General features: G+C 45.7%; 1 protein-coding gene across 1 annotated transcript in view; it reads right to left on the reverse strand.

The window, feature by feature from the left end:
* Nucleotides 1-17,054, reverse strand: part of CTNNBL1 (catenin beta like 1) — a 47,330-nt gene that overhangs the window by 10,548 nt on the left and 19,728 nt on the right. Inside the window, exons 8-13 of the mRNA XM_058850594.1 lie at nt 16,432-16,504; nt 16,101-16,159; nt 15,281-15,429; nt 10,547-10,728; nt 2,251-2,348; nt 1,140-1,220 (exon numbers count right to left, since the gene is read on the reverse strand). Of these exons, the coding sequence (XP_058706577.1) occupies nt 1,140-1,220; nt 2,251-2,348; nt 10,547-10,728; nt 15,281-15,429; nt 16,101-16,159; nt 16,432-16,504 (642 nt within the window). The remainder of the gene's footprint in view (nt 1-1,139; nt 1,221-2,250; nt 2,349-10,546; nt 10,729-15,280; nt 15,430-16,100; nt 16,160-16,431; nt 16,505-17,054) is intronic.

A 17,054-nucleotide genomic window follows, 5' to 3' on the forward strand; every position in this document is an offset into this window, starting at 1 on the left:
GGATAAAGGGCACATACCCTTGCTCTGCATGTGGTATTTTAAGACTCTGTACAGGCAGCTCCAACAGACTACAAGGCTTCAACTGAAAAAATCTGTTCTGGATTTTGAGTTCTAAAACCCCCACAGCAACACCAAAACGTAGAGAATAAATAATTTTTTGCTGTGTTTTGAGGAGGAAGGACAGAGCACGGAAGGAAAGCAGGAAAGGGTAAACGCTGTTTTCCTCCAGGCCACCGCTCAGCGGTGACGCTGCCGCTGTCCATATGGAGCCTGAGTACTGGCAGGAAAAGCAGCTCCATTCATCACTCACTCCCGTGCCTCTTTGAGCAGCAGCAGTGCTCCAGTGCCCTCGGAATGTTTGGCAGTGCCCAGAGAAGCAGCCTTGGCAGTGGGCAGGCAGCTGTTTGTCAGGGCTGGTGGGGGGCTGCTGCCCGTGGCACGCGGAGCGCGCGGCGTGCGGGACGGCAGCTGCAGCCATCGCTCTCCATCGGCGCTAATCAATCTCACACCCTCCCCAGCACTGATACAGATAATCTTGTGGGAAGCTGGCCAAGCTTGCTAACAGCTCTGCAAGCTGCTTCCTGACTCCAGCCGCTCGTTCCCTTTCAAAAGGTCTGTTCCAGTTTCAGTTCCAAGAAAGTGCTGTGCTGTACCAAGGCTCGTGTCACTCAAACATTCACTGCTGGTGTGCAGGGAGCACACAGCCCTTGGCTGCACCTCAGCCAACTCATCAACACAGACACTTTCTCGCCGCTGATCACAACTCTGCAGACCAGGGTAGGAGGCCTCGCACATTATCATGTAATTGTCTCTCTGCATTTCACCTGCTCTCCATCTGCCAAACCAAGCAGGACCGTAGCCAGGTAAAAGTGAAGGCAAATTGAAGCACAGACTTAGGTACTTCTGGTAAAATCCACTCTTAAGAGACAGCCAGAAGCATTTGTAGAGAAATTCTTGGACCACTTTATCTGAGGTTACCTGGAACTTGGAAAGTGAGGCAATAGGAATTATGAGGCAACAGCACAGGTATGAGGGCACACCTGAGAATAGTGACTGGCAGGGCCAGAAGTCCTGTGCAGATGATATGGCTGTGCAGAGGTGTTACAGACATGACCTGGCAAAACTCAAGCAATACATACGTGTTTCTCCCCATCAATCTTCTTATCAGCTGCCTGCATTGCATCCAGATACTTAAAATACAGTTCCATCAGCCTATCAACCTGCAAAGGCAGAAGAGAGACGTAAGCAAGAAAAAAGAATAATGCAATCATCTTTAATCCTTCATGCAATTTTGTTTTCCTCTCAGCTTCAGCCTTCACAAAGCAACAGGCAGCTCTGTCCCTCCCGGGAAGGAATGTGTTACAGAAGGAGGGTACAAGTGCTGGCTGGATGAGCACACTGGGGCTGCAGGCATTTGGATGTCATCCTGTATGGGAACATGGTCCCATCAGTGCCAGATAAATGGCAACAAACAGACATGTGTCCCCAGCTCACTCTCTGTGCTGTGGTCCTCCGGGCTCCTGGTTTCCCCAGTGGACTTGTCTATCCGTGCTGGATGTTCCAGCTCTCCCACTCTCCTCTGAATTGTGTTAGGGAAGCTGAAATCCTATCTAGTAATTATCTACAATTGGTAGAACAGGTTATGAAAAACACCTTTAAAACACACTAATGAGGAATACTAAGGAACCAGTATTTTTCCCAGTGGCAGAATTAAAAAATCCCTTGAGATCCCCGGTTTGCAAAAGCTATTTCTTTTCTGCAAAGCTTTGATCTATCCACCACCATGTAAATATTTTGGGAAGAATTTCCCAGAGCAAACACCACTAAAGTGAAACATTCTAGGAGAAGAGGGGAATGTTAAATGTGTACCACAGCAACTCTTAAACTCGCTGCAAAAGAGCTTCACCAGACACACTGGTGCCTTTCCACGCTGTCCTGATCTCAGAGCACGATGTAATACTGCAGATTGTCTTCTACAGCCGAGACACAACCCAGGACAGAATTGTTACTACCACATGCAAGAGCACCAAAAAACAAGAGCACAGGGGATGTAAAGGCCATGCACTAAATGTCCAGTTTTGCACTTTGTAGATATGATGTGAATGAGAGAACAAAGGTCTGTGACAGCAGAAGTCTCTGCAGGCAGGTACAAGGATAGCTTTTCGTAACTCAGCGAGCGCACCAGGCACCCTGAGCAAGAACCCTCCCAGCCTGGCAGCCCAGAGACTGAGACACACACTCAGCACTCACCTTCTCACTGTCATTCTCTGTGAATTTATTCAGTAACCGTGTCCTCTGCTGCCCTCTCAGGTTTCGCAGAAGGGAGGCCAGGATGGAACAGACATGTTCTAGAAATACAAAATGAAAATTGCATGCTGAGATCAGGAAGAGGAGCTTATTTCCCTCTGTAACATGCCATTAAATTTACTATTAACACTCCAGCGTGTAGCTGTTGATAAGCAGAACCCTGGCTCCCTCCCATCATGGTGAGAGGAGACAGCAGCAGTAAGAGCCACAAGCCATGTTTGCAGAGAGCACAGATAGCTCCTCATTCCAGCCCAGCCAGTGAGGCCTCCTCCTCCTCTGCCTCAAGGACCTAAAGCACCTTGCAAAGAGTACAAGTTCCACCCTGGCTTTCTCTTCTTTTAGGCCTAAAGGAGCCCTGGCCAAAGCCAGAACTATCACCCAAATGACCCTCAGGTCACCCAAGCAGGGACAGCTACTAAAACAAGAGAGCTGGAGAAAGAGAAAAGTGCGCTTCTGCAGAGACTGAAGTGGTATGAGCTAGTGGAAAAATTCTCAAACCAACCACTTTCATTTACAGAAAATCCCATCAATGAATATGAACGGGCCACAACAAACCAGAAACAACCAAATAAACATGTTTACAATCCTCTCAATTGCACTAGGGGCTCATATTTTTCAGCACAAATCAAGCAGACAAGTAAAAAGTCAAGGCTGCAAGCACACAGGAGACACCTGTGTCAATGTCCCACCACTCTGAGAGGTGACTGAGCCACTTGCCTCGAGCCCAAGCACAGCAGTGCAAAGCAGAGGAGAAAGGCTTGAATCTCCCTTTCCAAATGAGTCAGTACTACTTCCCACCTGTATGACTGCATTAAACACAGAGCTGGTGGTTTAGCCACCCTAGCTTCTCCAAGATGCCCTCACTGTAATCCTGCTGATTAAGACTGATGAAAATTTATGGCCAGAAACACTTCCTCACCCATGGTGGTGGGCAGCAACGGGGCCTCAAGATTTGATATTTTCAGAGGAGGAAACAACATGCAGAGGAGAGGGATCACCACCTCATTGCTGTCACACCCTGCACTTCCCCAGCGCTGCCCAGCCCAGAGGCACGAGCAGCCCTGATCCATCAGCCCAGCACAAAGAATGGGTTACACCACCATGTTTGCTGGGAGCTCCTGCTCCCCAGCTGCCTGGGCCCTGGAAGGTGAAGGCACACAGACTGCCTGGCCGGGGTGCCTGTGCTCCCCGCTGCACCGATTATCTGCATCCTCCACAAGGGCAGCACGAGGAGAGGCTGCACAGGCGCACGCACACCCCCCATTTCATTAGCTGCTTATAAATGGAGCTTCCTTTTCGAAACAGATTTCTGCCTGAGGTGGTGTCAATTTTTCATGTTCCAAGGAGATTGGGAGCGCTGCCGGCAGGAGAAGCAGGCAGATAACAGGTTTATCGGGTGGCCACACCGTGTGGCTGCTCCGTCATTCCGACAGGCTAACGGGGGTGAAGGATGGCTCCGGGGGTGTCAGTGCACAGAAACTGTTACTCCACAAAAAGCTACACCAAATTAAGTGTTGACATTAAAAGCATCATAAAAACCTTCAAGTTCTTACATGATCCCATTTTCTTAAGGAGAGAGAAATTCAACAAAATGAAGATTTTTTTTTTCCCCATATATGCCAACATATGCTCTGGTGGTTTAGGAAGAAGTCAGCATTCTGTATGTCACACTATTTTTTTCCCCAAGCTTCTTTTTTTGGAAGTGTTGATGCAGCATTTTAGGAGCAGTATTCTCACCAATGATCTATTTTCATTGCTTTTTTTCCAATATTCCTTTACTAGGAAATGCATTTTAACCATCATTTTTGCTTTGGTGGTTGTATGCAGATATTTATCCATTTTATCAATGGAATCTTTAAAATTACTGACAAGTCTAAAGGAGCTGACACAGAGGTTTTGAGAACAAGGTTATTCTTTCAACATATCACTGCAGAAAATCCAGGAAACATTTAGTTGCCTGGTCAAAATGTTCAAAGAAATATTTTAGAGAAATATTTCTGATCTAAAATGGCTTTTTATCAGCTTCCTGAAAAATAACATACTAGAGTGTTTTATGCTGCACCCCAAAATCAAGGTTATGCCTCATACTGCAAGTCCTGACCCAATAAATACCAACATCCATGGGCAAGGACACTGGCCAAAATGAGGACAAAGCTTGATGGAATGAGAGGCTGAGTTCATGATTTGGTGGATTAAAGTGTTTGCACAGCCATGGGAAGGGAGAAACACTAACCTTGGGGTGCAGGTTCCCGCAGATGGGGTCTCACCATTTCACCAGACTGACCCCATCTCCATCTCACACGTGCAACATTTATAAAGCTGTAATCACAATATTTGCTCAGAGTTGGATCTCCTTTGGGAAATGGTGAGTAGCTGATGCTGTTCTGAGTCCCCAGAATGCAGAACCTGCAGGTGCCTGGCTTTGATCTCAGTGCAGACAGAGGCCACAAGCTGTGCATTGCCCCAGGGTGAAGCCACAGGCACTCTCCCTGCTACAGAATATTCTGGGAGCTTCTCCATAGGAATGTAACACTCAGCCAAGGTCCACATCACCTGCACAAATCCTCCTTCCAGGGAGGGCAAAGACAAGGCCAGAGGCAGAGGTTGCAGACAAGCCCTGTTTCAAAGAATGACTAAATGTGATTCCTTTGAGAAGAAAACACCAAACTGAGCCATGCTGAAACAGCACAAAGGTGCCTTCACAAAAATAACAGGTACCAGCTGGCAGCTACTATGCATCACTAACAACTTTTTTTCATGCAAACATCCCAAAATCCTCTAAATTCATGGATGTGGGAAGATGGGAGGCTTCTCTCTCATCAGCCAGTAGCACTGCTGCTGCCCCATGGCTGGCTCACCTGCAAGCCCTGCTGCTCCCCACGATCCCAATCCTGCAGGGCACCATCCCAGACACATCCCTGGCTCTAGGAGGTCATATTCCATGTGCTTCCTGCAGCATCACCTCAAGCTCTTGGGAGCCTTTCCCTCTCCAGACAGGCACAGAGACTTCAGCATGCAGGCAGTGTTTAAAACACCCTAATTAGATCGATCTTGACTTCAGCTCGGCGTGTTGGAATACAGATTAATCTATTCCATGGCTGGCACTGGCAGCTGCAACAGCAGGAGGTCCTGTCAAATCAAGCTGTAACATTACACTCCTCTGCCTTTATTATCCCCACCCCCTGCTTTTTTTTTTTTTCTTTTTTTCATCTCATTAGAATGGACATCTGCCTGGCAGGGGAGGAAGCTCAACAGTGAGGAAGAGGAGGCAAGCATCATCCTGCAGGAAGGGGACAGTGGGCAGTTCTGGAAGCCAGGGACAGCAGCCCATTGGAGGCTAAGCAGGATGATCTGGTGAACCCAGCAGAACACATTTCAGAGCTTTCTGTCCTGTACAGAACGATTAAGATAAATTGTAGCTTCTAATTAGAAGCAGGAAAACACTAGAAAAAAAAGCAAGCCAGCTCTTTGAGATACTTTTATCCCTCCTAGGCACACAACTCTGTGGCTTCAGGGCTTCTGGGAAACCTGGATGAAGCCACTGGCCCATCCCAGTATTACAGGTGGCACTGGAACATGCTATTCCAGTGGTGTAGCATCAGATAACCTGTCTTCACGTTAATAATCTACGTTTCAGAAGAGTAACCCACCCGAGTATCACTGCACTTTGACAAGAAAAATCTTATCTTAAAATACTGAGAAGAAGCAAGAAACATCAATTTTATGGATGGGTGAAGGGGGGCCTGGGAGGGTTGGAAAAGCTCCACACGCAACAGCCCTGGTGAGCTGGATCCAGCCATCAAGCTGAACATAAAACAAAATTCTTTCTATTGACTGAGAAAGTTTATTTTTCTGATGTTCTTGAAGCAGAGCACGCTCACTTTAATTGAGATAAATTTAACTCTGTTCTCAGCATCATGGCTCACTCAAATCACAGGTTCCTGTCGGAGGGTGATGGTGAAATAACAAATTGGCATAATAAAGTTCTGCTTAAACAGACTGATGCCTTCCCTGGGTGCTCACTCCTCAAGACCACCAAAAGAAAAACGCTTTCTGCTGGCTGGCAGAGGGTGCTCAGTTACCACCCATAACTCCTCATCAGGCCATGTTTCTGCTGCTGCCTTTTCAATTCCCCATGCCCAGGGAACCTGGCTCTGCAGCAAACATTCATTCCAAGGGCTCTGCTGCCTTTAGTGCATGTCACAAAGGAGTAAGAATATATTTACTAAGAAATGGGTTTTGTTGTTTTTAAAGGGAGGGTGTAGCTGAGGATCTCCAAAAGAGGCTTCGTTATTGATAGAGGGCAAACAAGCAAAACACCTCAGCAATAGGAATTCTCCTTTGGAAACTGGCTGAACTAATTCTCAGGTTATCAAATTAAGCATTCCTAACTAAAACTGACATCTAAGACAAGAGAAGGCTTTTAAATGAAGATGAATTGGACAAACATCCTTTTATAGTTCATTATGCTCTCCAAGTGAGCAAAACTCGGTTGCAAATAACCATCCTGAGAAAGAGCAGGAGGATATACAGCCTGTCTAGCCAGCTATGATTGCTTCACTACAGACTCTCTAATTCAGAAGGAATTTGTTTTTTCTCCATTTTTAGCTCTCTGAGACTGTTCAAGAATTTCAAGCCAGCATCCAACGCTGTGATTTGACTGTGCTGAGAGCTGCTGCACCCTCATGGCCAGAGGGACACCCCAACCCTCAGCTCTGCAACAAAAAGGTTTTGGGAATACAGATGCTCATATGGCAACCCCCACATTTCAAAAGTCACAACACTGAAGTGTTCTTTAAAATCTTACCCTCTATTTATGCCAAGAACCACTCAGAGACAGATTTCTGTCCATTCCCTGCAATCACAGACACTAAGGGGACACTGCTTCAACCAGCTCACAACACACATCCACGACACAGCACCTCCTACACAGCCAGGGTGGTTCTCTTTGTGGCTGTCCAACCCAGCTGGGCACTCACATGTGAGTACTGCAACCCCACAGACAAAGGAAAACTCCATTTCTGTCTTCAGCTGCAAAATATTTCTGGTTTGAGTTGCTTCACTGCCTCAGAAAAAGGGAAATTGCTTCCAACGAGTTTTTTCTCCCAAATCTAATATCTTAATATAATGATCTGTACAAACACAGGCAAAATTCAAGTGTAGATAATGTGCACTCAGTTAGACACCACAGGCCCAATCTTCGGGCTCAGATCATCCATAAAGATGGTTAAGAAATTTTCCCTTTCTTTTTTTTCCTAATTACATAGTGTACATAAAGCATAAATACGTGCAGTTTGGATTTAAATTGTTCACAGGCTCCCTAGAGTAAAATAATTTTTAAACACTGACAGTGTTTAAAATGTAGCTAACCAGCACTGACACCTTTATGCTAGCATTTAGAAATGAAGAAATACATTACAGAGAAGTTACTTTTATCAAATTTAATTTGGATTATAAATTTCTGCAATAAATAAAAGCTCAGCAAGTCACATTGAGATTTTTTTTCACCAGGGTATTTATTATTTTGTCACATTCAGAACACTGCCTTAGAGACAATAAAACAAACACGGTTTTATAGACTATCTCTTATGTAAATAGCATCACTGCTATAAAATAAAGACAAGGGAATATTTTCCTACAACCATCAGGTACACACAGAAAATTTGGTGCTTTAGAGATTGAGCATTGGATGTCCTGTGAGAGGTGAGGTACCTGAAGTGTACCAGTGGGTGCCAGGACTGCCAGCCTGGTAGCCCTTCAGCCACTGCACACCAAGGGGCAGAGGGACAGGCTGGACAAACCCTTCAGCAGAGCTGTTTGGTACCTCACCCACAGCATTTTAGCTGCCTTTAGGCAGCTGTAATTAGGCTCCAGGTTTCAGAGCCCACTGAGGATTTTCTGTTTCACAGCACAGCCTGGGGTGCCCAGCCTGACACCATCCCAGCAGCAACGCAGAGAGGGCAAGCACAGCCCAGCTCCTCAGAGCTGCTTTAAATAAACACTGATGCCACTGCTGCAAAGCCACTCCAAAGAATCCTTTCAAGGAATCTCTTCCTCCATTTGGCATACACATGAAAGCTCTCCTAATACAAGACTGTTCTAATTAATTTTTTTAAAACAGATTGAACACAGGATAAATTTTTTATGAGAAAATATGCAGACTGAATAGGAGTGTTCTTTTTGATCAACAGACAAACAGATAAGCAAAAAGCAGCCTGTTCCTAGGACCAGAACAGCACAGAGGGAACCAGTTCCATCATGCCACACCTGCACCATTTCCCTAAAAGCCAGAGGCACCCAGGAGCCTGTACCATGTTCCCCCCCAGGGGCAACTACTGCATGGCTGGGGCAACATTCAGCAGAGTAAAAGCACACTCTGTGCTGCTTACACCGTGTCAGGACAACGCCGTGATAGGCTCCAGGGGACCCTGTTGAACATCTCTATTACCTCCTGTCATTAGAAATTCAGTAACTCACCTGCCCAGTGATGCAAAACAAAGAAAATTGGACTTACTACCACAGCCTTTTAGGGAGAGTTTATTTTAATAGAACTGATTTCTGGACTCATCTTAATGTTCTCCATTTCTTCAGCATGATAATGAGACGGAGGTGTGATACAAAGCCTGTTTGCATGGATCACTTCATTTTCCTGAGGCCAGATTGGCTTTTCATGCTATCACAGAAATAGTCAGGAACTGACCCTGTCAGGGCTTTCCAGACTAATCCGCACAGCAGCCAGGACTGCACACAGGTATCAACTGCAGTCTCCAGAAGAAGCAGATGAGACAGAGATTAGCTCACTTTCTAAAACTGAAAAATTAAGTCAATGGCATGAGCCACAGACTCAGATCTCTACCCAGAAAGCTGAAGCTTTCTTTCAGTAAGAAGAATTAAGCAAACCTCATGTTCACACTGCAAATGAAAACTTCAAAACATCCCCTAAATCCATTGAAGCATAACTGCGTATTTTATTACATAAACCTGCAATTTAATTACATAACCTACAGAAACCAAACCTATCTCTACAAGTCCATTGAATAACCCCCAGACCACACAACAGCATTTCCCCCTCACCATTATCTACCCAAGACAAGCAGCACAAGGCAGATAAAGTGACCAGAACTGCCAGCAGGTGTGTGAATTGCTCTGGGGTTGGGTGACAGGTGAGCCCCTGCTCTCCACCTGTGCCAGGAAAGCAGCCACTGCCATACATATGCCCAGCCATGCCACTGCCCATTCCATGTCCTCAGGAGAGAGGACAAACAGCTGTCCCCAGCTCAGCAGCTCTGCCACAGAAAGGAGCTGCTCAGTCCCAGCCAGTGCCTCAAGCCAGCACCCAGAGAGCTCTGCAGGGGCAGCACCTCCCTCCTGGCCTTGGAAGAACACCTGAGTCCCACCTGAGCTGCCAGGACAGTCCCAAAGCAGGAGATTTGGGTTTCAAACTCCCATGTTTTTGCTATTTCTTTCCACTTTTCCTTGGCTGCTGCAGGAGCTCAGGATGGATCCTAGGCATATGTGAGTCCCACTCACACCTCTTCAGCTTTTGACAATATTCACCCTCTGTAGAACTGAGCTGAGCAATGAACTGGCACAAAAATGTAAGCATCACTGGCAGTATTTAAAGTTTCTTCCAAGACATAATCCATGAACAACAAAATGGGGAAGGCACTGTTACCAGGAGCAGGAGGGACTGACCACTCAGCTCAGTGTAAGCTTCCACAGTAATCGTAGTTTTATTCCAGAGCAGGTCTCTGTTAAAGCAGTTTTCCAGGGTAGAGAGTTAAAAAATATAAAAAGAAATAAAAAAAACAACTTCAAAAGCAATGCAGTTTATTTCTGCAATGCCTGATGTTCATCCAGTCACACTTCAGTGCTCAGAGCCATGAAAACACTGCTTTTGAGGTGACATTTGTAGTTGCCTCATTACTCTTTTCAAAAGAGTTTTGCATCAGAGTAAGAGCTTCAAACAACGGACTCTACAGGAGTAAAATAACTTATTAACAGCACATGAAATGGAATCGCCAGGAGCTGCTGATTCCAAAACAAGCAGGACAAGTGTGCCCTCAACAGCCAGCTGTGACAGGGAGCAGCAGGCTGGACACCCAGACCTGAAAGCTGCAGAAGGAGCCCTGAGAAGATGGGAGCTGTGCCCTTCCCTCCTCCCTGCAGGTACTTTTCAGACACTGGCTGTCCATTCAGCTCCTCCATGGCAACAAGAAGGATCTGGAAGCACACCTACCTTCGTGTTCTTTTTCAGTTGTTCCAACTTTCTTTATCTTTTTGGGTGATTTCATAAAGAGAGGGAAGATGGTTCTCAGCCCAAGGATGTCCACAAACTTGTGACAGTTGTCTGTGCCCTCTGGTCCGATCATGGCGTGGTCCAGCACCTTCAGGGCACTGCTGCGGGAAATCTTCTTCTCTCTGTGAAAAGAGGCAAATTAAATTGTACATGAGGAGCTTTGGAGCACCCTGCTTTAAAGACACAAGGGAAAGGAAGACAACAAGAACAAGATGAAGAGTCTGAGCACAAGCTCTAAGCAAGATTTTTCTTCTAGGAGTGAAAACACTGTATCAACAGTAACTCTTTTCAAAACTGTCTTGGTTATTTCTTTTTTAATGTCTTTTATTTCTTTTTATTTCCTATTTTTATTTCATTTTATGTATTTTATTGTCACGGTTTTATTTTCTTATTTCTTGGCTACTGAAGAAGATATTTTTTCACTCCTTTACAAACACTGGCACAAAACAGAAGGGGGGGCTGGGTGGGATACAGAAAACAAATACTATCACACCACAAAGATCAGGATTTCAATCTAATAATTGTTTAATTTAACAAAGGAGTAAATTTGGTGAGCATAGCTGGGTCAGTTATAATGATACCTCATCACCAGGAACCACAATGGAAGGAGGCACAGACTCTGGGCTGTTCTGCTTTAATGACAGTTCAGGGTGCTGATGGTGGTAACCACACCAATAACACAGGGACACCCTGAAAATGATCTCCAGTTGCCCTGTACATCACAAACCAAACCAGAGCAATTTATAATCCATCCAGGGGAAAACTGAACCGAAAAACTGGTCAATAATACAGTCCAGACCAAGTGAACATCAGTAGAAGCTAACATGAGCTTGGAGAACATAAGCCACCAGTGTCCCCAAAGGCCAGCCTAGAAGGACATTCCCTCCAGGACAGGACAGTCACAAGCCTAGCCACCTTTCACCCTGAGCACATGCCAATCTCCTCTGATCCTACCCAGCTGCAGACTGAGCCACCAGGACCCCATGTCCCTCAGCAGGGGCTCCTGAAAGCCTCCAGAAAGTTGTGGAAAACCTCCCTGCAGAGACCCAGCCTCATGAGCCCCTAACAACAGGCAAACTAAAATATCCATATATGAACACCCCAGCCTGAAAGAAAGTGACCCTGCCCAGTGCAGCCAGAGGCACCCCTGACCCTGTGGTGGGAGGACAGCATGTGGAGCTGGACTCTGAATTCCCCCCACCAGCCAAGGGCTATGCAGGAGGGTGGTTTGGCACCCCCAAATCACCACTACAGAGAGCTAAAAATAAAGTACTCCTTAGGCCAGATGACACCAGAAATGTTTTCAGGGGAAGTAATTGCATATTGATCAGCATTTAGGAAGGCTGTGCAGGGCTGAGCTCTGGAATATTCATTGGGTTTAAGTTCAGGCTTTTAGAGATCAATAGCTGCTTGCCTGGACTGTCTGGAGTTGATTTTATTTGAAATATTTATTCTGCCAGAGGGCAAGCAGTTTATCTTAGTCTCATCTGTGCTTATTGAGGGAACTTTTAGCTGAACACTAATTCACAGACAAGCAAACGTGAGAATCACCAAACGTGGAGGGGCCTCAGTGTTCATGGAAACTCTGAATTACAACTTTATTCACTGACCATTGTTTTCCTCCTTTTAACACCTGTACATCTGAGACAACTCTTTTGATACATCTATTATTTAAGAAAAAAAGAGGTGCTGACATTATCTGTACTTTCCACATTAGCAGAACATAGCCTTTAACTTTCCAAAATACCAGTAAAAGCAATACAGTAGATTTCCTGGGAAAGTGTGCATAAAATGGTTACGTTTAATTAACCAGAAGATTTAGTAAAGAGACAGCTTATGTTTCCAGGGGTCATTAGGAACAGCAGGACAAGAAAACATAAAAATATTTTAACAATCATAAAAAAATATACCCTGAAATAGCTTCAGAAAAGCTTCAGGGAGCTATATAGAATTGTCTTGTTTTGCTGTACAGAAGACAAAAGCTTTTATTGAGGGTCAAGGAAAGTCGCAGCATAGCTGCAAGGACAGAACATTTTGTGGCCCAAGTGATGCAGGTCCCTGTGAGCTCCCTGGGCTGTGTTTGTCTCTGTGCATACACATGCTCCTCAGTTCATAGCTGGGAAAGCCACTCGTCATTTTCCCTGAGCAACAGAGAATCTCCCTGACACATCCCCCAGGAGCAGCACAAACCCAACACAGCTCTACAGCCAAAGCAGTAAGCTGCCTGTCAGGGTTCACCAGGGAGCTGACAGGACAAGCCTGTTTTCCTCTCTTTTGGCTAAACTGCAGTTAGGTTACTAAGGCAAGACTGAGGGACTGAGCACTAAGAAGTACTTCCTGACCTGAAAAGAAAATTTAGTTTAATTCTAAGGGACATTTCTTGACTTTCTGCTGGTGGCTACTACCTTGGTTTTGATAAACATGTGACATAAAATAAACATTAACTTGGTGCAGAGATGTAAGTTAAATAATTATATATATAGCCCTGCTCTCATTCTGCTTCCAAACTCCCTCCTTCACTCCTGCTGTCACCAGCTTCATCCCTCTCAACCTGCTCTTCTCCCAGACCCTCTGCTCACCTCCCATGTACCTGCTTGGTGAAGCCCCAATTCTTCAGGGCCAACTGCAAGTCCCAGATCACAGCATGAGTCAAGGACCCGTCTGGCCATGGACATGCACATAAGGCACATCAGCCACATTGGGCTCGTTCTCAGGCATTACCACTGACCCCCCATAAACCTAGAGAAGTTCACATGATACAACATTGCCTTTTGCTGTTGGCCACACATTTTAAGGCTCAGCACAACAGAAACCATCCTGATCTCATGACTATCTGTAGGAATATCATGAGCACATTAAATACTCATCGAAAGCTGCTGCAGCTCTCTGCAGGTCTGTGTGCACAACCATCAATAACAGAACGACTTGGCTGGATGGATCGGGCAGCACCAGACACAGAATGCTATGTTCCCTACGACAGTAATGGAGATTCAAGCCTGATATCTTTATTCTCACACAGCTTATCTATCTCACATCATGTCAATACACTTTCAACTTTGCCTATTTGTTCTTTCATCTGCACAGGCTGTGGTACAGTGATTAACCACCTCCAAAGTAAAACCAAAAAATAACAAATCTCTGCCCCTGGCCTTCAAAGGACACCAACAAGAGAGAAAAATACTCTGCCTTGTTTGTGGGCAAGGTGGTCAATCACAACTGAATGGCATGTCTGCTCTCTGCTGTTTATCATGAAGGTATCAAGAAGATACAGATGAACAGCTCCAGATCATAACTATCCACATTCACTACCTATTTACAACAACAGATTGTGGTCACCTCAGCTGCTCTGTCCAAGAAAAACTGAGCACCTGTGAGAGCTTCTAAGCACTAGAAGTGGATTAGAAGAGTTTAAAAAAATATAAAATAATCAGCTGTCAGTATAGTACATGCCTGTGGACAGTAGTGACAGAAGCTTCCAGAACAAATTCTGTGAATTGTTAGTTTTTTTCCACTGATGCTTTACCAATTCCACTCAAACTGCAGAATCCACTGATTGAGGCCTTGGAAGCTCTGTCCACCAGACAGAGTTGCTGCTGACAGATCCATCACACTCTGTCCCTCCCAACCCCTTTGCAACTACTGTGGGGGGCAAAATGCAGCCAAGGATAAATTTTCCTCTTGTCATAATTTTCCAGCTGGGATCCTGGTGCAGAGAGTGCTAAACAGTAGAGTCAAAAAATGGGTAAAAAGCTCTTAAAAATCCAAACACTGAATCCCACCCACATGGCACAAGAACTCCAACTAATTAGTTCTGCAAGGCTGGTTTAGCAGCTTAGGACTCCAGGCAGAGGGAGGCCTCCCTCCCGTTCTTAGTTTTGGAGCTTTTCCTTAATTAGCCTCAAGAAAACCCAGTGTTCCTATTTGAATAATCCACGTTGGGTTATTTATTCGGTTCCCTGCTGCTGCACATTCCCCAGCCCTGAGCTGCAGGAGCTCAGCATTCCTGGCTGGTGCTTGCTAACCCGCCAGCACACAGCCTGGCACTCTGGGGACAGCCAGACAGAGCCCGCTGTGCCCTCCCGCAGCTCTGGGGAGCCAGACAGCCCAGCAGACACAACTCAGTGCCAGGCAGCAAGGCAAAGTGAAGAGAGAGCAGAGAAACCCCAGAGGTTCAGGGTGTGACAAAGCACAGCACAAGAAATGCAAACGTATGCCCCATTCACAAAAGTAATTTTTTTATCAGCATCCACAAAAATTCAGCAGCTCAGAGGCTACACAACACAGTGGAGCCTGAGCTGGGGTACAAAAGGAAAAATGTTTTCCCTAGAGACATCCAAAGGTCCTCTCCTGCCTTCATGGAGGTCATTTAAATCCTTAGAGGGTTTACCTGACCTACAGCATTCTCTGTGGCAGACACCAGATGAAAGATCTGCCACTTTCCAGCAGCCACTGTGGCAACCTCAGTACTCAGGAAATAAAACTAAAGACAAAGAGTGGAGATTCTATGTCCGTGAAAGTCCAACTTATTTACCTGCTGGGAAAAAAAAAAAAAAAGAAAGAGAAGACATACAAATATCCTAACACAGAAGTTTTAAAATACAGCCACAAATATCTAGCCAGAACATGTGTTGGCACATCAAAAGCAGGAAGGAAATCACAATGCTAATGAGGTACCTGAGCATCAGGTTCATCAGCTGCAGACCCTCACCCTTCAGGAAGCGATCACGGTTGGAGCTGAGCATTAGGCAGGAGCAAAGGGAGTCAAACAGGTTCTCCATCATTTCCTGTTCCTCTGCTGTACTTGGATTGTGCCGTTTAAACACCTGAATGACAAAGAAAGCAAAATTATCCCCAAATGTCGGGCTGTGCTGTTGCAGAACACACATGAAGAGTTTGCACCCAAAAGCTCCAGCACCTGACAGGTGTCAGCAAGTGACCACACAGGTCACTGCTGCATCCACTGTAGTGCTGCCCTTTGCTGCCCTGACTGTACACCCACAAATGTGCAGCAGCCTGGTGCAGGATTTACAGGATAACACACAGGGCCTGCAAGGGGAAGGGCAAATTATGTGGATAAGCTGATTACCAGAGATTCCTACACAATTCATACCTGAGGGTGCTGCAGACAGCACTGCCTGAAGAAATATAGGTGAGCTATGAACACACTACTTTCAGCCAGATCAAACACAGGCAACCCTGTGCTTGGAGTGGAGTATGCTGAAGATGGACCAATTCCAAACCCTGCCCACCACCAACTTGCCATGAAATTATAATGTAATAATTTAACTTCCGTGTACGTCAGCATTAGCATCTTTACCAAAGGGATTCATCTCACTGACCATGGATGACACACCACATGGAAGGTATTTGAGGACTATGCCTCACCCAATATGAAGCACTCCTAGGGCAGCACCTGCACCCCAGATATTTTCCACTCCTCCCACCCAGCCCAGCAGTCTCCCGATGGAAGAGGAGGCATGTGGGAATTACTCACAGATAACTGCTGAAGCAGCACATCGATCCCATCCAGCTCCCCAAGCAATTCTCTGTTGTCTAGACAAAGGTGGGGGGAAGGGGGAAAAGAGAGAGAAAAATGAAGCTAACTGTCAGATTTTACAGCCATCTAACACTGATACATCAGCAAACAAAATCAATACAGCTTGACAGAGCACAAAAGCTGCAGAGAAAGAGAGGGTGGAGGCGAGGGAGCACATGGAGGAGAGTTAAGTCAGCAAAGAGGAGCTGGAGGCAGAAAAGGGCTGCTGTGATCTGAGAGAAGCCTGGATTCTGCCCTCACTGACAGAGATATGGCAGGCATGGCTCACCATCATTATTCTGGAGCAGAATTGCCAGCACCTCACTGCAGTACAGCTTGTTGGCATCAAAAGGCATCTTAGCCTGTGGGGGAAGGAAAAAGAGACCCATCAGGGCACGGCCCTCAGCATCTCACTGATTTGAAGAACATATTAATCAAATCACCAAATGTATGAGCAGCTCTTAAAATAAAACACAACAGTAATTCTGCAGTTTTCCTCAGTGACAGAACAGTAACAATTCTGATTCAGGAATGATAGGAGGTACATGTGGGCTCATGCACACATGCAGAAGCTCCACTGTGAACCTTCACATGACCCTACATTGGTAGGTTTGGCCAAGTTGGCTCAAAACCCCCAGGTACAGTTTTCAGTTGTTTGCCACACAGAATCTCTTTCCTGTGATATATTTTCCACAACGTTATGTGGGTGCATGGCACTTATCTCTGTTCTGGAAGTCCGTGCCTGTCAGCAAAACCAGAATTTCAGAACATACATCACAATAACATTATATAGTAACTGCCAGAGTTTCCTGAGAGGATCAGAGTGTCACAGTCAAAAGAAAATGAGATGGGTTTTGCCTGCACAATCACATAACTTCCATTTCAGATATTCCCTCCATCCTCAAATATGCT

Source organism: Poecile atricapillus, chromosome 15 (assembly GCF_030490865.1).
Source record: "Poecile atricapillus isolate bPoeAtr1 chromosome 15, bPoeAtr1.hap1, whole genome shotgun sequence".
Classification (NCBI taxonomy): Eukaryota; Metazoa; Chordata; class Aves; order Passeriformes; family Paridae; genus Poecile; species Poecile atricapillus.